This window comes from Ursus maritimus, unplaced genomic scaffold, assembly GCF_017311325.1.
Source record: "Ursus maritimus isolate PB19 unplaced genomic scaffold, ASM1731132v1 scaffold_20, whole genome shotgun sequence".
NCBI lineage: Eukaryota > Metazoa > Chordata > Mammalia > Carnivora > Ursidae > Ursus > Ursus maritimus.
In genome coordinates this window covers 46,639,562-46,666,586 of record NW_024424453.1, presented here as the reverse complement: position 1 = coordinate 46,666,586, position 27,025 = coordinate 46,639,562, and the positions used below count along the sequence as shown (strand labels likewise).

At 41.8% G+C, this 27,025-nt stretch overlaps 1 protein-coding gene and 1 long non-coding RNA gene across 2 annotated transcripts; both read left to right on the top strand.

The window, feature by feature from the left end:
• The first annotated feature begins 17 nt into the window (after positions 1 to 17).
• On the top strand, positions 18 to 21,090 carry CMTM6 (CKLF like MARVEL transmembrane domain containing 6). Its single transcript, XM_040636901.1, has 4 exons — positions 18 to 257; positions 10,486 to 10,662; positions 14,740 to 14,838; positions 18,305 to 21,090. Exons 1-4 carry the CDS (start codon positions 120 to 122, stop codon positions 18,440 to 18,442), a joined length of 552 nt encoding a protein of 183 aa, XP_040492835.1. The 5' UTR covers positions 18 to 119; the 3' UTR covers positions 18,443 to 21,090.
• Positions 21,091 to 23,013: 1,923 nt separating this feature from the next.
• LOC121104294 lies at positions 23,014 to 25,970 on the top strand. Its single transcript, XR_005836595.1, has 2 exons — positions 23,014 to 23,060; positions 25,134 to 25,970. It is a non-coding gene; the product is annotated as an uncharacterized LOC121104294 (long non-coding RNA).
• Positions 25,971 to 27,025: the final 1,055 nt, after the last annotated feature.

Here is a 27,025-nt window from a genome sequence, read left to right as displayed (position 1 = left end):
GGAGGCGGGGCGGGGCGGAAGCGTGGGCGGAGACCCAGGAAGTGACGGCCTTGCTGGTGGTCCTTCTGGAGTCGGTGAAGTCCGCGGCGCCACCTCTGCGGCCACCGCGTTCCTGGGCGATGGAGAATGGAGCGGTGTACGGCCCCACTACGGAGGAGGACCCGAGGCCAGTCAGGGGCGCCCGGAGCGGCTTCGCCGCCTACTTCTCCCTGAGGCGGCTTCCGTCGCGTCGGCTGGCGCTCAAAGTCTTGCAGCTGGTAAGTCCGCGGCCGAGGTGGCCGAGCCGGGCCCGGGGACAGGGGGTCTGGCCCCCGGGGCCGCCGGCCTGCGGGCTTGGGAGGCTGCCGAGCGGCTGCTGCTTCTCGACCTGCTTGTTCAGGAAGCGGCGGTTTCCACACCCCCAGTTCCTTCTCTCTCGCCGGGAAAGGGGGGCGTTACCTCCCGCCGCTCGGCGGCCTCTGCACCCCAGTCTCACCTCCGCTGGGTCCCCGGTGACGACCTAGGGCCCCCGAGGGTGTTGCGCGGGTCCAGGAAATGCGTCGGAAACCCAGGTCAGCCGCTTAGACTTCTTTCACTCCATCTTCTGTTACGACCATCGTCTCCTCTCCCAGCTGTTACTCTGCATTATCGCCCAAAGTGCCTGTGTTTAGACTCCCAAGTGCTTTTTGTTTATCATTCTCTGGTTGTTGTGGTTTTCCTGTTACGGGCCCGTGGGGGGCAGTTTAATTTGTTGGACAAAGTCTTCCGTTTCCATGCATGGCATTGAGATGGGTGTATCCAAGAAATTGTCTCCCAAGTGTTTCATATTGACGGGAAAAGAATTACTTCTGGATGAGCAATATGTGTGTACGAAGTAACAGAGTGAAAAGGACAGCTCGTATTTGCGTGCAGGTAGCGAAAGTAGGGCATGGTTTACCCCTCTCTGAATTTCACTGAGTTTTCGTTTACTTTAGGCAGTAAAGGTACCTTAAACCTCCTAGTGAAAATATCAAAACGTCTTTGAATTTTAATTCCAATTGCATACTTACTGACATCCTATGTTCTGTTGCAAGCAATGATGAACATTTTCTGCCAGACGAAAAATCAGACTGCCTAGAATGTTCCTAAGTTGGTTTCGCTTGTTTTTTTGTTTTTTTCGTTTAGTCATCTCAAGTAAAAATAGCCGGTTGGTTTCCTTGGGAAGAACTTAAATTCTTGGAACTCTGATAACCAGAACTTACATTCTTAGAACTCAGATGACCTACTTTTATTAAATAGAAAAATAGCTGTCAGAAAACTGGCACCACTTTCTGGTTGTCAAAATGATCACATCTGGGAATAGTTTGGAAATCACGTGGAGGCAGGTGACAGTGTGGCCTACGGAATCCAAGAGGGTCTGGCACTCTCTCTCTCTCCAGCCACGTTTTAGGTAGTTCTACGCAGGCCGCCTTTCAGTTGTTAACAGGCATCAGGGGCTCCCTCCTGCCATTGTTCCTCTGTATCATGTCTTCCTTCTACCCAGAGATGCTTCTTCCTGTTCTTCTTGTCAGTTCTAACAGGACTTTAAGATGTCAGTGGTGTTGCTCTGCTGTGGAGCAAAAATGTTTCTACACACATAGTAGAACTCTTTAGAACAGAAAAGATCAGTATTTATATCTGAAATATTCTTGCTGCTCTACAGACATCATCGATATTGGTGTTAAATCTCATTTTCAGTTGTCTGTTTTTCCTTTCTAATCAGAAATGGCAAAGCTGAAGTAAAATTTCTCATTACCTTATTTGTATAGTTTAATAAACTGTAGTTCCATGCCCTTGGAATAGACATACAACCAGAAATTTTGGTAGTAGACTTTACTTGCATGTGGAGAAGAGGGGGGAGATGAATTTGCCTTGCAAGGATTGGTAGACTGTTTCTGCTTGTTCTCCATCATAAGGAGAAAGAGGGAAAGAATAAAAACTAATGTCTCTTCTTGAAATCCATTTACAGGCTTATCTCAGAGGTACTGCAGGTTGAGTTCCAGACCACCACGATAAAGCAAATATCGCAATAAAGCGAGTCTAATGAATGTTTCGGTTTTCCAGTGCATAAAGAAGTTATGTTTGCACTATACAGTAATTTGTCAACTGTTCAATAGCATTACGTCTAAAAAAAATGTGCTACCTTAATTTGAAATATATTTTTTTAATTTTTAAATAAAGTTTTATTTATTTATTTGAGAGAGAGCATGACCAGGGGGAGGAGCAGAGGGAGAGGGACAAACAGACTCTGGACCCCGAGATTATGACCTGAGCTGAAACCAAGAGTCGAATGCTCAACAGACTGAGCCCCCCAGGCGCTCCTTAATTTAAAATACTTTATTGCAAAAAAAATTCCATCCATTTTCTGAGCTTTCAGCGAATTGTAATCACTGATCACATCACCATAGCAAATATAATAATGAAAATGTTTGAAATATTGCAAGAATTACTGAAATGTGACACAGAGACATGAAGTGAGCAAATGCCGTTAGAAAAACGGTACCAATAGACTGGCTTGACTCAGTGCTGCCCAAACCTTCAATCTGAAGAATGTAAGTATCTGTGAAATGCAGTAAAGCGAAGTACAGTAAAAGGTATGCGTTTATTTACTTATGGGGAACTTGTAATGTTATAAGAATGCTTTCTTTAATAGAGATTTTTAAAAATATTTCATTATTGCTTTCCATTTTGATTGTTATCTTTTAGTTCCTGCTTTGTTTATTTGAGTGAGGGCCTCTGTCTTTTCACAGTAGTGTATATTACAGGAGTTACCCAAAAACTCCCAAGGAAGTTATAATGAAATAAATTAAGGCTGTCATCCAGCCTGGGGCAACAGGCAAAGTCTTTGCCTTAAGTCATATTCTGCCTTTAGGTTTACTTTAGATAACTTATTTTTTTTAATTAAGTAGTTTTGCAGAGCTCCAATAAGGGAACAGCTGTAATGTAGAAACCTACAGTCAGAAGAGGAGGTACTTTAACAAGGGACGTGCAAGCCCCGTGACATTTTCTCCAAAATGTGGTGCATTTCTGCATTTGGGTATGTTATTCTACCCACAAATCTTATGAAAGTCTCAAAACCCCAAAAGAGAAAGGAACCTTACTCTAAAACTTAAAAATCAGACTCTGTATACTTAGGAAATTCTTAGACTCCAAAGAGATTGAACTGGATTTCCTCTGAGGGTCTTTTCACTATTTAAGATTTTTACAAATCTCTGAGGTTCCATGGGGGTGTGCTGGTGCAGAGCTGAACACCAAACAGGTAGAGAGTGGAGCCTACAAACAGGAGAGGTTACAGATAAAGGAGTGGTTAGAGATCAAGGAGCATACCTAGCTCTTGAGTTACGTATTCTTGGAATTATGTAGCTGTGTCTGGTACCATTCACATAAAACCTTAATTTTGTCGGAGGCTTGTCCAGAACCTTAGCATCCCTTAACTACCATCTGCCCTTCAGAGCTTAAGGAGAAATACTCAGTTGGCAGTGCAATGTAAGGAGTCGCTGTGGTCCTAAATTTATGCAGTTTATTTCTTTATCAGTTTATTTTATCCTTAGATTGGTCTTTATGCATACACACACACACACACACACACACACATATATACACACACAAATTTGTGTTTGTGTGAAGTTTTTATTGTTGTTATTTTTGAGAGAGTTTGTTTTTGTTTTCAGGGGAAAATTGACATTGGGCAACTTAATTCCTTGCTAGTAACCTGGTGCAATGATCTGGATATGTGTAATATTCTCTCTGCAACAAGCTGACATTGTGTTTATGGTACCAGTTGAAAGTCCTGATGGCCTCACAGTACTGTGATTATAATGACTCTTCAGGCAAGCAGTTTGATTTAGAATTCAGCAGTGATTTAAATTTATCAAATTATAAAATAATGTTACTCTGTAAGTGCCAAGAAACAAATCCCTTAGAAGCAATTTCTCTTATATTGGTGCTCTCTTCATTTTTTCAATGTGAAAATTGATCTGTACTAAATTGAAATGCTCTATTTTTAACCTTGAGGAAGATCCATAAGGTCAGCAAATTATATCTTTGAACCTTTGTGAGAGTAAATATTTGCCTAAGGCAAGGGAGGCCTAGCCTAACTTCAGGCTGACAGATTTGTTTACTTGGACCTTACATAGGACTACAGGTTTTAGTAGCAAGTTCATTAATTCACAAATTAATATAATTTTGTAGCTGGGGCCTTATAATATAATGAATGGCAAACATTAAAAAGTTCTTTTTATAAGAAATGTTTTAGTAGTAAACTGTTAAAGACCAATGATGGAGACTTTGTGTTTAATATAATGACTGTTAATTTTAAGGAAGACTGATGTTTCAGAAGGGGTAGTGAAACTGAAATGAAGAGAGACACAGGGTAGTCACTATCTGAATGTTTAAATCACCAGAACTGTGAGTAAGCCACGTTTTAGTCACTTAAGATTTCCCAAATGTGTTGACCCTCGCACATTGGTTTTAATGTAAAATTAAACGGCAAAAGGGGAAATGCACAAAACTCTGATTGTAGCTTCAAAAATCCAGTGTTAAGGGAAAACCCACACAAACATACACAGTTGTAAAATGAGCTTAATAAACAATGTTAAGGGCAGGGGGAGAAGCACAGAGTGGAAACCTGGGTTTTGGGCTGTGCCTGGCCAGTGTGGGTCCTGGCCTATCAGAGATTCATTTCACTACCCGTAGACACAAGGGTGGGAGACTATGCCCTCCAAGGACCTCCCAGCTCCAAAAGCTTGACAATTCCCATAGTTCTATTTGGGTGAAATTTTATGTCATTAGAAGTAGTCACACTGGGTGTACTGTTAGGTTCTTAACTTAGTAGTAAGCAGCATTTAATGTGAGGTCTTCATGGTATGAGAGGAAACTATTTACCAGGAAATAATAATTGAGTCTTTCAACTTTTTTTTTTTTTTTAAGATTTTTTTTATTTATTTATGTGACAGAGAGACAGCCAGTGAGAGAGGGAACACAAGCAGGGGGAGCAGGAGAGGAAGAAGCAGGCTCCCAGCGGAGGAGCCCGATGCGGGACTCGATCCCGTCACACCCTGAGCCGAAGGCAGACTCTTAACGACTGTGCTACCCAGGCGCCCCTCAACTTATTTTTAACATTCATCATGATTTCCTTATCCAGTGACCTTACCTCTTTTCTTATCCTTAACCACTTTGGTATTTAATGCTGGTGACTACCCATTTCTTGAAATTATTCCTTCCCTTGACTTTCACACTTAAATTTTTTTCTTTTTTAATACAAGAAGTGTTTGTTTACCAAAAAATATATATAAATTAGGATATATGATTAAAATCAGCCATGTTTCACCACCACCACCACCCCCATCACTGTTTTAAATTAATGATTTGGAGTATGTTCACTTGCTTATTAAGGAGTTTTCCTAAGAGGCGTTAGACCCCCTGTGACTTGTTTATCAGGTGTGGGTTGCTCTTTTCCCTCCTACTCCTGAATTGTGATACTGTTTCAAGCCCCACCCAGTCCTCTGTTCCTCCTGTCTTCTAACCAGCTAAACCAGGCAGGTAATCCCTGTTCCTTTCATCCGAAAGTCTGTGCTCCCTGGCCTGATCACCACATAACCACACCCAGCTCCTTAAACATTTTCATCATCACTCCCCACTCAGGTCAGTTGCCGTATTATCCCTGTGGGGTTTACCATGCAAATTCTTGCTTTCATGAATCTGTTCTTTTTTATCTTCCACCTGGAATATTCTCTGCCTATCCAGAGATCCTGTGTATCTCTTGGCCCTGCTTTGAGTCTTGCTCTTCCACTTATCCTTCTCTAGCTACTATTAGTCCAGGTGGATCTGAGTGTTTTCCTGAGATTTCCTGAATCTACATATAATGGATGGTCAGTTATGAGGTGTATTGTTTCTTGTACATTGACCTTGTTGCTCTGTCATTACATCTTCCTATACATATTACAGTGTTGGATACATAATACTCAAATGCACTTCTTAAAAAAGTTTTTGTAATTGAGGTATAATTGACATGTATTACTTTCAGGTGTTCAACGTAAAGATACTGTGGAGTGCTGTGGGAGATTATGTGGGAAAGTTCGGAGCATCAGACAGATGGGGAGTCAGGAGAAAACTTCATACTGAATATAGTTTGTAGTGCTGATTTTTTGGCCTTTTACTGAGAATAGGAACTAGTAAACGTCCAAACTTGATATCATACCCTTTTCCTCTCTCAGGATGTCCAGGCAGAACCGGCCTCTTCCTACTGCTCTGAGGCCTTAAGGTCAGTAAGAATGACTCCTGTTAATAAGTTTGGAACAGGACTGGTGAGGAAGACCCTGACTGCTGCTGGCTGAGCTGGATCCGGCCCTTTTCTTACTGAGAGTAGACAAGCAGTCTGTATCTCTACGGAAAAGATTTTATTGTCCTGTGGCTTACACAGATGAGCGTTCCTGATAGCCTAATCATTGTAATAAGAATGGCTCAAGATCGGCTAGTCTCAGACCCCAGTCAGAGTTCTAGGCTGATACCTTCTCATAGTTAATTGACTTCCATATACCTGAGGTGGATTTGCCATGGAGAAACTCCTAAAAGTTGGATAAGATTTAATACAGAGGCAAGAATAAAGCAAATGGAATAGTAGACATTTAGTATTTCATTATACTGTAGGCATGTAAAAACTCACCCTGTAATTATAATTACAGGAGACTAAGGAAGTCCCTTTACACAGTGACTTTTCTGGGATTTGTCTTGGTGTGTCACCTTGTATCCTGTGCTGTAATAATTGGGAACAGTTTACCTAAGCTAACATCTGTCTGAAGGCGGTTGTTTGGGATATGCTGGACTAGTTTATGTCTTACTAACTTGTAGGAGATCATAACAATAGGCTCTGTTTGCATCCTTATATAGTTTCTTTTCAGTTGTAGGGATATATGAAATTTTGTATTGCCAGTTAGGGGGGGAAATCCCTTAGAAACCTTCCTACCAATTTAAGTTTGACCATTTTTTTAAACTTTTTATTTTGAAATAATTATAGATTTGCAGGAACTTGCAAAACAAAACATACAGCGAGGTCCCCTCAGTTTGTGTTTGTGTGTCTGTGTGTGTGACCTGTGTAGTTTCCTAGAGTCACTACCACAACTGTTCTAGAACTGTCCTAATCACCACAGGGTTGCCTCATGCCACCCCTTTACAGCCACACCTTTCTCCTCTCCCCTGGCCACCACTAATTAGCTCTCCAGCTTTGTAGTTTGTGATTTGAAGAATACTGTATAAACGGAATCATGGGGGCGCCCGGGTGGAGCAGTCAGTTAAGCCGCTGACTCTTGGTTTCAGCTCAGGTCATGAGATCGAGCCCTGAGTGGGGCTCCACTCTCAGCGCAGAGAATGTTTGGGATTCTCTCTCCCTCTCTCTCTGCCCCTACCCCCTCTAAAATTAATAAACAAATCTTTAAAAACATAAATAAATGGAATCATGTAGTATGTAACCTTTGAGTTTTGGATTTCTTCACTGCATAATTTGGAGATTCATCTGAGTTGTTGCAGATGTGAAGTTTGTTCCTTTTTATTGCTAAGCAGCATTCCATGGTATGAATTTACCACAGTTTGCTTTACAAAGAAGGACATCTGCATGGTGTCCAGTTTCCAGAGCTATGGTGACTAAAACTGTCATACATTCATGTATCAGTTTTTGCACAGACATATTTTCATTTTGCCTGGTCCTGTGCAGAATGTGGGAATGCGGTTGCTGGGTCATACAGCAGTCGTATGTTTAGTTCTTAAGAAACTGCTCAGTTTTCCAGAGTGGTGTACCATTAACTTCTGTTTGATGAAAATATTTTGTAGCCTGGGTGGCTCAGTCGGTTAAGTGTTCCGACTCCTGAGTTTCAGCTCAGGTCATGATCTCAGTCAGGGTTGTGGGATTGAGCCCCGAGTCGGGCTCCACGCTCATCGGGGAGTCTGCTTGAGGGTCTGTCTCTTCCTCTGCCCCTCCCCCCACTCATGCTTTTCTTTCTCACTCTCTAAATAAATCAATAAAATCTTTTTTAAAAATGAAAATATTTTGTAGGATAACATTTTTATAATATGCAATATATCTGCTGATTTTGGTAGCACTCTTGTTGCCATTAATATATCTGGTTGCTTCTACTGGTCTAAGGGGCAAAATGGCATTTCCCGATAGGCTTTGATTTAGGTCACCAGTTATTTTGATGGTCTTCATGCTTGAAGGAAACTCCCTTGGCCTTCACAAAACCCACACAAACTGTCCAAGTGAACCTCTCTTCTTTCTCTTCCTTCCTATTTCTGGAGAAGAGTTAGCCCCAAACCTGGGCCCTGAATCCTATCTATAGAGAGCCTCTTTTCTTCCTCGTCTTTAGACCCACCCATCTTACTGGTTTCTGGCTATGTATTTAATCATGCTCAGTTTTCTCTCATATTGAAATTCCCTTCCGTTTGACCTCATCCACTGCTGCCCTGTCTGGCCACTCTTTTCACACTCTGCCTCTTGACTCTGCTGGCTCTATCCCACTGCTTTGTCTCCCCTTCACTGCCCATCATACAGTACTGTAATCTCAGCCTCCATGGTTGACTACACTGCAGTGGGCTTGCTGATGTCACCAGCAGCCTTCTTGTAGCTCAGTCTGATGGCAGTGTCTCAGTGTTGTTCTTACCCGACCTCTAAGTAGCATTCGTTACCCGTGCTTACTTTCTCTTGGTAGAAGTACTTTTTCCTTGGTCTAGTACCTCTTTGGACTGCTGCTCCTGATTGTCCTTTGCTGGTGTCACCCTCTCTGCACATCCTTTAAATCTTGGGTTTGCTCCGAGTTCTGCATAAAGCTGGCTTTCTTCTGGGTGATCACACTGGCTGATGCCCACATCTTCATCTCCGCCCTAGGCCTCTCCCCTGAGCTGCAGACCTGTATATCCTTGTGCCTCCTAGACACCTCCCTTAACTCTTTCACAAACCCCTCATACACAGCACCTTTACAACAGAATGTATTCTCTTCCCAGCATCCTTGCCTCTTAAAAAAAAAAAAGACCAAAAACCCCGACTCTTTTTTTCTGCAGTGAGGCCCCAGTATATTAATATCTTATATTCAACAGTGGGAGTGCTGTTAAATTCCACTTGCATTTAATTGAGTTGCCGAATTCACCGGACTTTACCATTGTCCATTCGGTGCACTCCATTGTGACAACACACCTGTCTTGAGCATTCTTGCCTCTGCCTTCAGTTGACTTGGTTTATTCCCACTACTGCCAATTATATTTTTTATGGTCAAACATTTAATTAAATATTACACAGACCGAAATTGAGTGGGGAAAGTAATTGTTTTTGTGAAAACTAAGTTGAATGCTTTGGAAAGTCCGAAAAATAAATTACTAAAGTATTTGCTGCGGAATTAAGTGAGAGTGAGGTAACCGGAAAGGGCTAGTAAAACCAGTCCAAATCCACAAGGATTCTGCACTCTGCTTCTCAGGTGTCCAAGGTCTTGCTCCGCTTCCACTAAACATTAGTCTGCAGGTGGTAATTATCGATGATAAGAGTGATGAATGCAGAAAATATGACGTGGGATTCCAGTCAGTAGGCTGAAACCCAGAGAGAAGCCCTATTTCAAAAGATCAGTGAATAAACATGCCTTTTTGCTTTAAGTTAAAATAGCATTCACGTCTGTTATCTTGTTTCCTACTCTATTTGTATGCGTCCTGATAAGGGCTTCTGCTGCCTCTCACAGTGATTTCAGGACTGTTCTCCGTTACCACCGCCCAGCTCACCGTCTTCCCCTGGTTTCTTGCATCAGCTTCCCAACTGGACATCCGCCCCAAGACTGGCCCTTCCCCCAGCCCCGTCTCCGTGCTGTAGCCAGCGAGAACCACTGAAAGCATAAGCCTGAACGTGCTGCCCCTTTGCTTTAAAACCCTTAGAATCCAGATTTTTTAAAAACTAGTAAAAGAGGACATTTAGATCTAGCCTCTGCTTACCTCTAGAGTCTTGTCTTATCATTTCTGTGCTGCCATCCCCTTCCTTCACACTGGATGCTTGAACCATGTTGACTGAACTGGCTTTCTGGGTTCAGCGGGGATCTATCGGGGGTGGGGTGGGCGGGTGCCAGGCGCGCTCGCCTCCAGGTCCTTCTGTGTACTGCTTCTCTGCCTGGAGCTTCTTTCCCTGTCCTTCACCCCCAAAACTGACCCCCTGTCCATCAGGTCTCCGCTTTGCTTCAGGAAGCCTTTCTGACCCCCAAGTGGAGGGCCCCTCCTGTGTGCTTTTACAGCAACACCCTGTATTTCCTCCAGGTCTAGCGTTTAGCACTTGGCAGTGAATTATTTGTGTGCTCGGATTCCCTTCAAGCCCACCAGAGTGTGAAGTTCTGTGCAGACCAGGTCCGATCAGTAATCTTATTTGCCACAGTCTCCACTTCACAGAAAGTTGAGTGAACCGATGAGTTTTCTGAATGCTGTAGGTTTCTCTGGAAAACACTTGCGTACACAGTGTTGTTTCCTTTGTAGCTGCTGTCCCTGCTGGCCTTTATCTGCGAGGAGGTCGTGTCACAGTGTACACTGTGTGGAGGGCTCTACTTCTTCGAATTCGTAAGCTGCAGTGCCTTTCTTCTGAGTCTCCTCATCCTGGTCGTGTACTGCACTCCGGTTTATGACCACGTCGATACTACCAAAGTCAAGCAGTCGGTAAGCCTGAGAAAAAATAGAATCCCTTTACGAAGAACATGGCTCTTTTGGAAGCTTATGTAGTTTTATTATTCAGACGAGTGAGGCTTTTAAAACTCAGTAGCAGGAGAAGACACTCTCCATGGGTCCAGCTCTGCCCCTGAGAAACTCCGTTGTCCCTGCCAGGCGGGCTGGGAGAGGGGAAAAGTGAAATCAGAAAGGGAGGGACAGACGCCGTCAGGGGTTTACAGTTATTGGTGGTTTAATCTCATTCACACTAGGTATTTTTTAAAGACTAGGATTTTTGTCACTTCTGATTTCTCGCATTTCAGAGCGCCACGCATGGGTTCCACTGTTGTCCATTGCGTCCCTGCTCTGTGCCAGGCAGCATGCGAGACGCTAGACAGTGATGAACTAATGCGATGCGTTTCTGGAGCTTTTCAAATAAAGCACCACATAATGCTGCCTGTTTTGTTTTGATTTTTTTTTATTATGAAAGAAGTTATCAGTGAGTGAATTAAAGCACTTGCTGGATTTGTTTGAACAATGTCCCTTTTAATGAATTTCCCTTTTAATGAAAGCGCACACGAGAATTTTATTTTCACAGAATCAGTGATGCATAACTTTCTAATGACAGTCTGCTGGTGCGTGTTTTTATTTGAGTATAGTGTGGATTTGTGAGATGACACATGAGATGATTCACATGCTTACTGCACTTAAGAAAGAATCGAGCACTTTCCTTCTTCAGTAGTTTTGGAGCTAACAGTAGTGGTTTGTGAAAAATTATACATGTCAGGGTTGACATATGAAAGCATTTACAAATTAGGGTGAATTTTTAACTATTAAGAACAAAGGATAACAAGATCAGTACAAAGCAGTAAGATTCTGTTAATTTTTTAAATTAATGAGAAATAAGCATTGGGTCATATATTAATATACACCTAAGAGGTTTACTTTTTTCCTGTATATCTTTTGGTACCTTTTAAATCTTGTGCTCTAAGAATCCATTACCTAATTTAACAGAGTTGTTTTAGGTTTAAAAATTAAAAAACAAAGTTGATACCACAACAGTTAAAAAAATAACTTCGAAAAACAGGTCGGATCTGAATCACATCCACCAAGCCTTGGAAGAGCACATAGGTGCAGCTCGTGGTGTGGCCGGTAGGTGACGGCCCCGTTACCCTTCCTGATGATAGCGGCTGTCCGCGCACTTGCGCCAGACGCTTTACGTGCTGTGGTTTAGAATCCTCACACTGTAATGCTCCATTTTTCTGGTGAGGAAATTTAGGTTCAGAGTACATACCTTGTCCAAAGTTACACAGCTAGGGTAAAAATAAACTGAGACTGGAACCCAGGAAAGCCCTCAACACTCTATTCCATTCTCTGGCCTCCCCCTGCTAGAACCAGCGCCCTAGCAACTTTTGATGCTCTCATGGCAAATGTCATCACCTCAGGGGTCTCCCTGTAATGATGACAATAGCAGAACCCATTTATTGTATGGAATGCATATTAAGAGGATGCAGAGAATACCTTAGAATCTTTGATAATTATATTTGTAATCTTTGTCAGTTCTTCCTTCTTACAAAGAGGTATGCGGTAAGGTTTTTGGATAAGTGAAAAGTTTACTAGTATATTTGAGCTGATTGATTTGTAGTTCCAGTGTATAAATTTATAAACATTAAAGATTGAAATTATATTTTCATTTCTTATCTCTCAATGGCAAAACAGTATCACTGTCCATAAAAATATCTTCAGAAATGTTTAGTTTTTATTTCACTGTGGCATCTGTAGTGTTTAAGAACATTGATCTTTTTGACAAGAAACAATATTACAATATTTTCCAGTTTAATGGTCTGACTAAACTAAACAATATAAAACATTTATTACATCAAAGGAGCATTTTAAAGTTATTTTAAAAAAAGTTATTTTAGAGTAAGTACTGATCTTAAAATGTTGAAGAGGGGAATAAATCAGTCATTTCATTCTAAAACAGCTTTTGTAAATATTTTACTATATCTCTTCTGGGTCTTTTTTATCTGTTCATAGGTGATTAAGAGTCATAGTCCTATATGCTCTACTTTCCACCCAACATTATAAGGATTTCATGTTTGTTTAAAAGGTTTAAAAATCACTTTTAATCTCAACTTATTAATGTACTTAAATACTTTTTAATGTCAGAGAAGTTTTCTGTTTTACAGAAAATGTTTTGAGAGGGTGGTGGTGGTAGTGTCTGGGCGGTGGGGAGGGTGAGCTTTCTGAAGGGGGAATCTTTTCTATTTCAAGCTGTTGTGGCTCAGATTCTGTCAAGAGTAACAACAGCCCACACTTATGGGACATTTACTGTGTGCCTGGCACTGATCTAAGCACTTTCTACCAATTAACTCTAATCTTTAGAATCACCTGTGACGAAGATACTGTTATTACTCCCATTTTGCAGATGAAGAAACTAAGGCACACAGGTGCTACGTAACAAATTCAAAGTCATAGAGCCAAGAAGTAGCATAACTGGGATTTGAACTCAGTCTGGTTCTAGAATCCATGTTTATTGAACACCACGTTATTCTGTCTCAAAATGGTTGTCTTGTTTAATACCTCCTTGAATGTACTCCAGATAGCAGTAAATGGAGTTTTATTTGTATGTCGTAGATTTGAGATCGTATTCAAAGGAATAGGAAAAATAGAGTATTGCAGAAAAACCACCTCTTTTAGAAGCAAAGAGAAAAATCTCTTAATTTCTTTATAAATGTTAAGTGTACAATGTCAGTATAGGAATTCTATATTGGATGGGTTACTGATAATAGGTTTGGTGGAGATTGCCCATCAGAAAACTCCAGAAGTATCAGACTTAAAACCCTTTGGGGTGGCCATAATTTTACCAGTTTCTCCTCTGAGTCAGGTGTGCATGTCAAGCACTGGTTTCAGTTGGCATCTGAGAGGAGCCTTACAAAATTGTGCCTGAGAGAGCCCTTGGAAACCCAGGGAGAACTTCATGTCATGAACTGCATTATGAGGAGACATGGAAGCTTCCATAGAGTAGATAAGCTCATCATACAAGCTCATTTTGGGTTACTTGGAACAACTGAAAGCATTATGTTATTGCAGAAAGCTTAAGTGTCTAGAAAACATACTATTGGCATAATTTTATGTAGTTAATGATGGGTGGTTCTTCTGATTCTCTCCTTTCCAGAGTGCTTTCAAAGCGCTGAAGTACCCTCAGAGACGCTATCCTAGCATAGAATACAGATCCTCCTCGACTTACAATGGGGTTACATCCCAATAAACCCGTCATAAGTTGAAAACATCCTGAGTCAAAAGTGCATCTAATACACTTCGCCTCCCGGACATCATAGCTTAGCCTAGCCGAACTTCACTGTGCTCAGAACACTTATATTAGCCTGCAGTTGGGCAAAGTCATCTACCGCAAAGGCCATTTGATAGTAAAGTGTTGACTTGTGTAATTGGATACCATACTGAAAGTGACCAACAAAATGGCCGTGTGGCTGCAGAAGGGTTGTCAACGTACCTGTCATTTACCCTTGTGACTGGTGGGTAGCCAGGAGCTCCTGCCACTGCACAGCATCTCGATGGGGGATCGTCCCACACAGCGCTGGCCTGAGACAGTGTCCAAATTCATAGTCTGAAGTACAGTTTCTCCTGAACGTGTAACATTTTCGCACCATTTGAAGTTAAAAATTATAAGTCAGGGGCTGTCTCTACTTTGAAAGGGAAGAAAATTTTTTTGTTTCTGGTTTTGGGGTTTTTTTTGCTGAAATAAGATGGGATTTCATAAACCTTTGGCTTTGATAATTTAAATATGTCCTCAAGAAAAAGACACGCACGCACGCACACGACCTTTTGGGGAACTGTGCTTATTAAAAGATTATCTTGTAACGTACTCTAAATACGCCTATGTAAAGTGTGAATAGTGTTTCTTTACGGGGGGTTAGTGAACGCCAGACTTAAGGGAAAGTTGGAAGGTGAAGTATGTAGGTTTGGGCTGTGTGAAGAAAAAACTGTGTCACTGAAGTTTTTTAAAAGTAAAAAACAAAAGCATTCGTTTCTGTCAACCTAACTGTGTTCTTTATGCACGTGTTACAGGATTTTTATATTACTTTGGGAACAGGAGGTGTGTTTTTGTTGGCATCCATCATTTTCGTTTCCACACATGACAGGACCAAAGCTGAGATCGCTGCAACTGTGAGTACCTTGTACTTCGAATCCTTGCTTATTAGTTTTGTTTCCTTAGAAATACGGAATTTGGAAAGTACTTGACAGGTGGTACAGTGCGGGAGAGTAGTTTGTCTTGTAATTTATTTTTTAGTATCATTTTGAATAGAGCACCTAAGAGCAAATAAATATGATAGCCTTAGGAACCTAGAACCTGTCCTTAGAATAAAAACCCATTTACTCCACATATGAACATGTCACTGCTAATGGAAGTGGTAGAATTGACTTTATTATCCTATACTTTTCTCCTTTCAGTCCAGCAAAAATACACCTGCATGCTAGGTGCCGTTCTAGGTGTAGAGAATACACAGGAGAAATGATCCAGTGGTTCAGCCTTTATAATAAAAGAGATAGATAAGTAATTGTCTTTATCTGAAATTCTTGGGGGGGGCAGATTTTTTTTGTCTTTAGAATTCAGAATACTCTGGTTTTTGGAAAGGTAGTACTGCGCACATTATATGACCCTTCAGAGGGCCTGGGGCAGCACCCGGTAATCCAACATGTTGATGTTTCTGAAGCATGAATACTCACAGTAAAAAGGATAAAGACTGTAAGTAGTTTTACCTCGTGCCACTTTTGAGCCCAGTAAATTATGAAATCTTTATTTTTGTAGCTTTTTGGATTTCAGAATTACAAATCAAGGATCACGCACCTGAATGGGTACCAGTGTTGTGAACGTGAATAACTTGATAACTGAGTAACAAATCCTCTTGCAAGTCAGTTCGGTTCCAGTTAATCCTTGGTTCGTGACAAAGCTGAAGTTATATTAATTGACTTGTCAGCTAATAGATCATTAAAACTACTTTTAATTACAGAACAACTCAAAGGGCGTTCAGAGACTTGCATGGTTCTATCTGCCTGTTCACATGAGCGCAGTCTATTAGCACAGATGTAAAACACGTAAAATAAAACGGAAATTAAATTAATGCTGAACCGTGACTCATTCAAGCAACAAATAATACTTCTGCATGGGCACATGAACCAGTGGGCACACGAAGAGAAAAATCAAAGTTTTAATAGACCCTTATGGTTAATTTCAGTTTATATACATATTTTTATTGCCGGGGAGTATGATAAGGGTGATCAGTAAAATGTTTTGCGGTACTAAAATGTATTACTATAAAATCCTTGGAGGAGGGCACCTGGTTGGCTCAGTCGAATGAGCGGCTGACTCTTGGTTGGCCCAAGTCATGATCTCAGGGTTGTGAGATTGAGCCCTTATCCTGGCCTCCGCGCTCAGCAGAGAGTCTGCTTGAGATTTTCTCCCTTTCCCTCTGCTCCTCCCCTAGCTTGCTTGCTCGCTCTTTCTCTAAAATAAATAAATAAATCTTTAAAAAAATAAAATAAAATCCTTGGAGGAAGTGAAATAGAGTTGAGGAAAGTTGAGTTGAAGGGGGNNNNAGTACATGGCATGAAATTCCCAGCTATTAAAACAGAGCTTATTTGTGAGTTACAATTAGGTGACGTATTAGATTAGTACAGTATGTAGATTGCATTGGATATATTTAAGAGGTAGTGGTAGTTTAAAATTACGTATTTATAACATGCTGGAAATTACCTTTTGGAACTATTTAAATTATGAAAAAATTTACAAACTTAAATGAGCGAGGGAATCCATTAAAAAAAAAAGAAAGAAATTGTCAAGTATGTAAGCAAAAGATCTGGAAGATCATTTGTCCGGATAATACAGCATAGAGGGCCCTGCGTGGACTGAAGCTCTCGAGGGGGTCAGGGCTGGCTTCACAGACACAGTGAAGTCTGGTCTGTCCTTAAAGCATGTAATATGTCTGCCAGGCAAATAAGGGGATAGATGCCGTCAGCCAAAATGAAAACTCCAGAGGGGAGAAGAGACTTGGGTTTGGAGATGTGGGATTGATAATTAAATGTAGGTTGGATGTGTTGGGGCTGTTTGGGTGAATTAATGAATTTGAAGTTGAGTTTGCTTTACAGTGAGAAGAGGCAGAATGCATATTCTTTAGGATAGAGGAGTTGGGTGTGAAGGGTCAAGAAACTAGAGCAGACAACAACAAAATGTTAAAAATCTAGAACAGGGGTACCTGGGTGGCTCAGTCGGTTAAGCGTCTGCCTTCGGCTCAGATCATGATCCCAGGGTGCTGGAATTGAGTCCAGCATTGGGCTCCTTGCTCAGCAGGGAGTCTGCTTCTCGCTCCGTCTGCTGCTCCCCCTTCTTGTGCTTGCTCTCTCCCCGTCTTCTGTGTCAAATGAATAAAATCTTTAAAAAATCTAGAACAAACTGCTGGTTACCAGAGGGGAGGTGGGTGGAGGGAGGGTAAATAGGTGATGGGGATGAAGGAGTGACTTGCTGTGACGAGCACAGGGTGATGTATGGAGTTGCTGAATCACCATATTGTACACCTGAAACTAATGTTGCACTGTATGTTAACTAACTTGAATATAAATAAAAACACAAAAACAATAAAATAAAAATCATGGAGAGATGGAGTGTTAGAAGCGGAAGGGACTTTAGCCATTACCTATATCAATTTTCTCTTTTTACAGAGCAGTTCTTTGGCCCCCATTTCTTTAAGGGTTTTGCTAGTGAAGATCTCTTGACAGAATTCTCAGAATGAGATTGATCATATGTTAGAAGAGTACAATGAGGAAGTGATTTAAGGAAGAGGAAGTAGGTAGTGGTGTCATGTTGCTGTGTCATTACAGTGTGACAGTTAACTAGAAAATATTTTTTAGGTAATTTAACCTAATAAGTATCTTCAAAATTGAATTTCTGTTGATCAGTCAATGGACAGTGATTACTTCTTGCCATTTTCACCTGTGCTTAGCTTCTACTCACATATTTCTCTTACCTCCTCTGTGGGTCAGTCTAACCATTGCTAATAATCTTGTATTTTGTTTCATTTTATGGGATTTTGTTTTTCCTCTATTAACCGTAATTTCACAGATTGGCACCCCACATATACACATGCACACCTAAGACAGGACATCTCTGTTTTGTGAAACTTCAACTAATAGCCATTATTCTAGAATTTCTTTTTGTAACATTTATTTATTTGATGGCCTTAAAGTCTTTTATTACTAAGGTTAAAAATAAGTGTATATGGTAGGGGCTCTTGGGTGGCTCAGTGGGTAAAGCGTCTGCCTTTGGCTCAGGTCATGATCCCGAGGAGGTCTGCATTGGGAATCCCTGCTCAGCAGGGGGCTGCCCCCTCTTCCTCCACCCCTCTCTCTGCTCCTGCTCTCTCCCTTCCCCGCCCCTCCCTGCCTCGTGCTCTCTCTGAAGCGCACTCTCTCTGCACGCTCTCGAATAAATAAAATCTTTTAAAAAAGGAAGAGTGTGGATAAGATAAAACTGATGAATCGTCTTGCTTTGTATAAAACACTCCCACAGCCAAGTAGGAAATGTGAGATTATATTCCAAAATCTGTCCTATATAACCCTTGTTCTTTCTTCTCCTCAGGTGTTTGGATTTCTAGCAAGTATTATGTTCCTGTCTGACGCTGTGTTTAAGTTCTTGGAGAGACAACAGGAGCCCCAGATGAGGAAACCAGAGGCTACCAGGAGGGCAGGGGCCCTCACAGAACCCCTTAATGCTTAAGGACTTTGGGGACCGGGTGTTCCATAAGGTATGGACTGCGTGGTGCCTGAGCCCTGGCCGAAGGTCATGTAGAATTTGTGTAATTGTTCAGCCACTTCTTTTGGAGAGCAAGGGGGGGAGGGCAGGAAGGCCATTTTATTAACAGTGGCCTGTGGGGCAGTCACCGCAAATTAGACCAGAGTTTTTGGGTTTAAAAAATTTTTTTCAAATAACAGTTGAAACTTCCGTCACATGAAATGATTCTGTGTTTGTTTTGGAGGCGAGGACAGTTGTTCTTTAAATCACATAGCTCAACTGATGATAATTTATTCTGTTGTTACCAGGCCCAGCTTTCAAATTAAGGCTGTACAGCCAGCATGATTAAGTTCATCCACTTAGAAATTGTTTTATTTTTAAATTAATTTGCTTAGCCAGAAGTTTTTTGGTTTTTTTTTTTTTTTTCGATGATGATGAGATCAAATTTAATGTATATTTGAGAGATCACTATTTAAAATATTGGCCTAGGTGTTTTTTTCCCTTAAAAATGTAATACCCAGGCTTTACTGTATCTCAGCCTTAAAATTATATTGTAACATTTTAGGATAATTATTATTAACTCTTTGAGACCTTTTATAGCCTAATAGAAACCGTATGGCAGGTGTTGGTATTTTATATGTGTAAAAGCAACAACATCAGAAACCCCATGTTTATACTGCACTTTGGTCGTTGTTGATAAGCAAAAAAAAAAAAAAAATTATATAACACATAGAAAAATGGAAGAAACTCTCATGGCTAAGGACCAAAGATAAAGAAGACACACTTTTTGCACAATACAGTGAAAGTAATTATAAAAATAGGCATCAACCACTTACCACTGTCTGAAGAGATAAGTTCATACTATGAGTTAGAAATTGGTCCTTCCCCTTACTGGCATACGGTTATTTCTCCTGAAGTTAATACAGCTCTGCAGGTCCCATGCAGTGTGTTCTTTGAAGCCTCCCCTCTTTTTAAAACCCCAGCCTTTGATTTTTCATCTCTTTGAGAGTCTCCCTTTCCTGTCTCTTTATCCACGTGGTCCATACGCTGCTCCATCATCGACAGAGGTGAGCCTCTCGCACTGACTCTTGCCTGATGGCTGTGGTCTTTAGGTGGTCCAAAATTTGGGGCCCTTTTAATTGCATCAAATATGTAGCAGGATCATTAGGGTTCTTGTTCCCACACTGGGCATTACTCTGACTTCTTTTCAGGGGAGCCGTTCTTAAGAAAGTGAACATCTAGCAAATCCTGCCCAGATTAATACCGATGATGGTGTAAGGGAGTAGTCCATCCATTCTCAAGAGACACTTCATAACTAGTTCTGATCATTTGGAAGAATTGTCTCTTGCTGGCAGGCTTTCTTGGAACCAGCGAGATAGGGCACTCGAGAAAGGACCTTTCTGACCAAGTGGTTCACAGAGTAGACCTCTCTTGTCCTCCTCTTGGATTTTTGACTCGGGACTCCAGTGTTAAGGCAATGAGCCCATGCCTCAGGACTTTGGTGGAGGTCTCCCAGGCTAGCTGGGCTGGGTTTTCTATCGGAAGGAGTGGAATCATGTTTCCAGGGAGACAATTGAATGACCCTGTCCTTTTTAAATTCCTCATTTGTGTGTTGTTGACGTGGCAAATGTCGTGGTCAGAATCCATCATTATGGCCAGACACAGCTTCCACTCTGTCTTACTGACTCAGGACCTTATCCCTTCATACCAGAGCTTGGGTGCTAGGTAGTGTGGGTGGCGCAGTCCCACTGCCTCCCTGGGAGATGATGAAACCGATCACTGATGCTGTCCTTACTGGGCGTACCATCAAAGAGAGGAGAAATAGCCCGGGTCTGGGTTCCAAGAATAAAGAGTGGTGCAAAAAGAACTCGCTTCTGGTCGGCAGGTTCTGGAATTTCCCACCCAGCTCTACCCCTGTCATTTGAAAACATCTAGACACAGCAAACTGTCTGGGCTACCTCAGCCCCCCCTCGCCCGCACGCATGGACTTAGTTGAGGTTGATGGACGAGTCCCCGCTGGCCTCACACATGGAGCCGTTGACACTGAGCTTCAGCTCTGAGGCTTGGCTCCCATTTGTTTCCTTGGGACACAAGTGGGCCACATAGCTGTCTACTTAATCCTTCCCTTTTCAGAAAGATCATATATTCCCTAGTATTTTTGGTCACTCTAGAACTTTTCTTCATACTGTTTGTTATGGGACCCATGACTGATTAGCCTCCTGTTGTAGAACGAAATGAGAGGAAAAAGACCATTGGAAAATAAAAAGTTTTCAAGGAGAACTTAGGACCAAAACCCCTTCTATGTCCAAAACAGGATACACTCAATAAACTGAAAGTTAACATAATTTTTTATTAACAGCCATGTTAGACTTAATTTGTTATATTTTATACAAATAAACTGTTTAGAATGATTCTTAAAAATTATAAGGGAAATGCACATACAGTAGAAAAGTTTTATAATTGCTGTACTTAAATTATGTTCTGTTTGGGGACTGGGAAATGTATTTTTACATTGTTTATAGCCAATCGCTTTTGTATTTATCAATTTAAATCCTGTGTGTCTTTTTTTTTTTTTTATCTTTCTCAATGTCAAATTTTGTAGTCTTCTTTTTAAATAAATCCATTTTATTGTCTGCTGTTGTAGTTGTTTCATTCTTACTTCAGAAGCCTGATGCTCGGGGAACCTGTGTGGCTCAGTCAGTTAGGCAGCTGTGTTCAGCTCAGGTCATGAGCCAGAGTCTGGGATCCAGCCCTGCATCCGGGTCTCCCCACTCAGCAGGCAGTCTGCTTTTCCCTCTGACCCTCCCCCTTCTCATGCTCACTCGTTCGCTCTCTAATAAATAAAATCTTAAAAAAATAAATAAAAGCCCATTGCTGAGATGAAAACTTTCTCCAGAGTTCTAGGGGTTGGCTCTACGACTGTGTAAGTCCCTGTGTAAAGCACTGAACTGTGGGTCGGTCCAGGTGTGGGGCACACGTAGTAAAGAAACAAACCCTCTTCCTACCCAGGGGCCGCCCCTCTTGCTGCCAAGATGGAACACACCTTCAAACAGTATTTTTCAGGAGCCATATATGAAGAGTCACGAAGAAAGGAATGTTATGGCGTAAACACCTTGAAATACTTGCAAAGAAGCAAATTGGGACTCTCCCATTGCATTTCACGATGTGGCTAAACAATGCTAAAAACTAAATAGGCACATTCTCTTCCAGACTGTCCAGTGACTGGGAAAGTGTGAAGCAAGACTAGGGTGGTTCTGGTCAAGCTACAACTATTTGTGTTGTTTGCAGAATTCCTGCCTCCGGTCTGGACAAGAAGAACAAGATCTTTATAGTCATCAAGAACTTACTGGAATTTGTACATTCTTCGGAGTTTTGTGTTTTGTTTCGATAAAGAACATTGTGTATCAATGTGCAGTCAACTGCAAGGAGCAGAAAACCTAATTTAAGTAAGTCTTAACCAGTAAGGAAAACGTCTTTCATAAGAAGCTCGGGTAGGGCAGTTCTGTGACTGGTCAGAGTTCAGCGGCTCCGTGGTATTATCAGGGATCCAGACTAAAGAATCATGGAAAGCCATGTTTTTCTGCGCATCCAATTTATGTGAGTTTTTATCCTTAGGATTGACCATTTATGGTGTAGCAAGATGGAGGCAACATGTCCAGACATCGCCCACTTGCATGACAACGTCCAAAGGCCCGAAGGGAAGATATTGTGTATTTCTCTGTCCCTAAGATGTTCCTTTTTCCCAGAAGCCCCTCAGTGGACTTCACCTACTTGTCTTTTACTAGAAGACTTTAAATGCCCATTTCTAAATCACTTACTGACCTGGAGAATGGCATTATTGAAGTAATCCAGATCCCTCTCCTTAGGTGGGAACACCCTTTGAAGCATATGGCCTTCTGTTACCAGAACAGATTGGTTCTGATAGCAGAAGGGCCACTGGCATGGGGTTCAACAGTGTCTGTCATAAGCAGGATCAGGCCCCAGCTAGGGGAAATAAAATACCCATTTAAGAAAGTTTCCCAGGCCTGACTACCCCAAAACAATTTAAAATAGAAAAACGAACAGTTTTGATGTTTAGAGTAAATTATAATTGTACATCTAATGGGTACCATAGAAAATTGGCTTAATAAAAGATGGGAAGTATTGTTCTTTTCCTGAGATCTTTGCATTTGGCTACTGTTAATTGTTGAAATATGTCAGGCACTTGAAGTATGGAAGATCATACCCTGTTGTAGACACCACCCAGCTTTAGTAGATCCTTTTTACCAGATTTTCTTGAAAGGTCCTTGTTTAAAACAGAAAATGAAGTTTCGCTTGTTGTACCACCACCTTGAATTTTGCTCTTTTTACTTTTCCAGAGGCAAACACTACCTTGAATTTGGTGGCTCTCTTTCCTTTTTTTTTTTTTTTTAAGATTTTATTTTATTTATTTGACAGAGAGAGAGACAGCCAGCAAGAGAGGGAACACAAGCAGGGGGAGTGGGAGAGGAAGAAGCAGGCTCCCAGCAGAGGAGCCCGATGCCGGGCTTGATCCCAGGACCTCAGGATCACGCCCTGAGCCGAAGGCAGACGCTTAATGACTGAGCCACCCAGGCGCCCCAAGGTGGCTCTCTTTCCTGCTTCGTCATCTGTGCTCTATATAGACATGTGCCCGTAAGCAATGTATAACATGGTATCTGTGCTATATTTATCCTTTTACAGATGGCTTTCTTCAATCAGTAGCGTTTCGAAATTTATCTGATACATGCAGCTCTAGTTCATTCATTTTAACTACTCCTTGGTATTCCATTGAATGGATATGCCACAATTTACTTACCTCTCCTCTGTTGATAGAGAACTTTTAGTGTAGTTTATTCTTAACCGTTTCAACCAGTGTTGCAGTGAACAAACATTTGAACATCTCGCGCACATGTGCAAGAGTCATATGTAGAGTGTGTACTTAGAAATAAAACGTGTCACGAGGGTGTGTGCAATTCCAACACGGCGAAATAGTTCCAAATGGTCTCCAAAGTGGAGACTCCTCAGCGGCACATGGGGGTGCTTATTTCCTTATTCTTGTCTGGCATGGAGTGTTAGTTCGGCTGAACGGTTCTGCTGAGCTGGGATGGAAGAGCTCTCATTTGTTCACTTTCCTGATTGTCCTTGATCATCTTCTCATTTGGTTGTTGACCTTTTAGGCTTCCCCACGTCAAAGAGTTGTTCGTTTACATTCGTTGCCTTTCTTTCACATTGAAGTGTTTGTTTTTTTTTAACTCATGTGAGAATTCTTGACCTAGTATGGATGTTATCCTTTGTTGGTAATAAGCCTTGGAAATACCTTCTCAAAGTCTATACATTTTAACTTTGCATTTTTGCTTATTGATTTGTGTTACCTCAAGGTCAGAGAGGTTCTCTGCTTTCCAAAATGCTTAAAGATTTGCATTTTTTTTTAAAGATTTTATTTATTTATTTGACAGAGATAGAGACAGCCAGCGAGAGAGGGAACACAAGCAGGGGGAGCGGGAGAGGAAGAAGCAGGCTCATAGCGGAGGAGCCTGATGTGGGGCTCGATCCCGTAACGCTGGGATCACGCCCTGAGCCGAAGGCAGGCGCCTAACCGCTGTGCCACCCAGGCGCCCCAAAGATTTGCATTTTATATTTAGTACTTGAACGTACCTTGATTTCTGTGTGTGGTGTGAGTACCGCGTGCCATCTTGATTTCTCGTGTTAGCAAGTGACTCTTTGCTCCTCTAAGAGACAACGGTGTTCCCTCCGTTGTTTACCAGGTTTATGTATATGTGTGGGTCCAGGGCTGGCTTTCTTGGGCTGTTTTTCTATACCTAGGCTAATACCACAGTCGTGAGAAAGGATTAATATCTAATAGGACAAGATCAAAATTGTTCTATTGGCACTTTTTAAGAAAGATTTTATTTACTTATTTGAGATAGAGAGCACAAGCGGGTTGGGTGAGGGGCAGAGGGAGAGGAGAAGCAGGCTCCCCGCTGAGCAGGGAGCCCGATGTGGGGCTCAATCCCAGGACCCTGGGATCGTGACCTGAGCCAAATGCAGATGCTTAACCAACTGAGCCGCCCAGGTGCCCCCTATTTTAAAGACTTAGTTGAGACTAGTTATATATAGGTTTGCAGTAAAATTGAGAGAAAGGTTACAGAGGTACTTTATATAAAATTTTAAGATAGGTTTGGCAAATTCCATAAAAAGCCCTCATTTTTTTTCTTGGAATTGCAGTGAATTTATAGATTAATTTTGGGGGAAATGATTTACGATTAAACTTCATCATGAGCCTAGAATCTCCAGTGATTTGGGTCCCTTATTGTTTTCCAAGTCAAGTCTGATGGTTTTCTTCATGAAGGTTCTGCACGCCTTTTGTCAGATTTGTCCGAGATACTTTATTTCTGCAGGTTTCCAGAATGGGATCTTTATTTTAAAAATTATGTATTCCGATTAGAATAGTGGATTGGGATTTGGAGAGACTGTCACGGATCTCGTATCCAGCACTGTTGCTGACATCTCTTGTTACCTCTGAGAGTTTGTGGATTCCTCTAGGACGTCTCACATCCTGGATTTATTCGTGTCCTTGTGTCATTAACCTGTTCCTCTCTTCCCCGTGTTTCCTCTAAACTGAAAGAGAGCTCTAAAGGCTTGCTGAACATCAGATGAGTCTTTTCCTTTTGTCCAGGTTGTTTTGCAGGTGGATGCTGTGGACTTCGCCAGGCTCCTGAGCAGGCCTGCCCTCACCGTACCCTTCGTGGTTCGGGGGCTGGCATCGGATCTCTCCCACCATCAAGGTTCCCATCAACTTTGTAGATCACAGTTTCTATCCCGTGACCTTTCTCTACATCTGTTATCAGAAGTTGCAAAATGGTGACTGTCATTCCTGCTACTTTTGTTAGGTAAAATTCTTCAGTAATGCTCTTCATACTTGTAGCACGCATGTTTGACGTTCTGAAAACAAGGGTAATCGGTACCCCTACTCAACTCCTGAACGATACTAAGACCTTAGAAGTAATGCCTATCAGTTCTTCCCATCTGTTATGGCCTAGTAGTTTTTACTTGTTTTAACACCTTCCTCACCTTCCACATGTTCGTCTCAGTGCTTTTATCTGGATGTGGTTGGTTCACATAACCATGGATATCACAGAAATATTGTGTCTAATTAACTAGTTATGTGTTTCCATGGGGGCCTCACTCAATGTATGATGTCGTCACTAGTCCAGTCCTGGATGGCCCAAACATCTGACCACACAGCTAGGCCAGTAGTGACAGCCCGGGAGCCAGTGTACAGATGTTGTTCACTAGATCTCGGGTATGTGCACCCTGGCTAGAAGTCCCACGTGTTCAGCCCATTGCACGGGGTGTTCACAGCTGTGGGCCGTGACCTGTTTACCACACCTGGATGGCTATAGTGTTGCAGAGGACCTGCTCGCCTTGGAGGTGGGTGGGCTCTTTCATCACGGATTCTTGTCAGCTGGCTTATTTGGTAGGTGAGACCTTCATTAAACCAGCAATTCATTAGGGAAAACACTATTTCTGTCTAATGATTGGGTAACCACCTGTTTGTGAAGATGACTAAAGGCTTGGGAGCTGGGTTTGGTCCTTCATCAGAAGATCCATTTTCTTCTCAGGAGAGGTCTTTCTGGGGAAAATTGGACATCTATACACAGAAGAATGAAACTCGACCATTCTCTTACACTGTACACAAAGATAAACTCTAAATGGATGAAAGACCTCAGTGTGAGACAGGAATCCATCAAAATCCTAGAGGAGAGCATAGGCAGTAACCTCTTCGACACTGGCCCCAGCAACTTCTTTCAAGACACGTCTCCAAAGGCAAGGGAAACAAAAGCGAAAATGAACTATTGGGACTCCATCAAGATAAAAAGCTTCTGCAAAGCAAAGGAAACAGTCAACAAAGAGGCAACCCACAGAATGGGAGATAAAGGGCTGGTATCCAAGATCTATAAAGAACTTCTCAAACTCAACACCCAAAAAACAAATAATCAAGTCAAAAAATGGGCAGAAGACATGAACAGACACTTCTCGAAAGAAGATATATGAATGGCTAACACACATGAAAAAAAATTCAACATCATTAGCCATCAGGGAAAATCAAATCAAAACCAAATTGAGATACAACTTTACACCCGTTAGAATGGCAAAAATCGACAAGGCAGGAAACAACAAATGTTGGCAAGGATGTGGAGAAAGGGGAACCGTCTTACACTGTTGGTGGGAATGCAAGTTGGTACAGCCACTTTGGAAAACAGTATGGAGGTTCCTCAAAAAGTTAAAAATAGAGCTACCCTATGACCCAGCAATTGCACTACTGGGTATTTACCCCAAAGATACAGACGTAGTGAAAAGAACGGCCACATGCATCCCAATGTTCATCGCAGCAATGTCCAAAATGGCCAAACTGTGGAAGGAGCCGAGATGCCCTTCAACAGGCGAATGGATAACGAAGGTGTGGTCCATATACACAATGGAATATTACTCAGCCATCAGAAAGGATGAATCCCCACCATTTGCAATGACATGGATGGCACTGGAGGAGATTATGCTAAGTGAAAT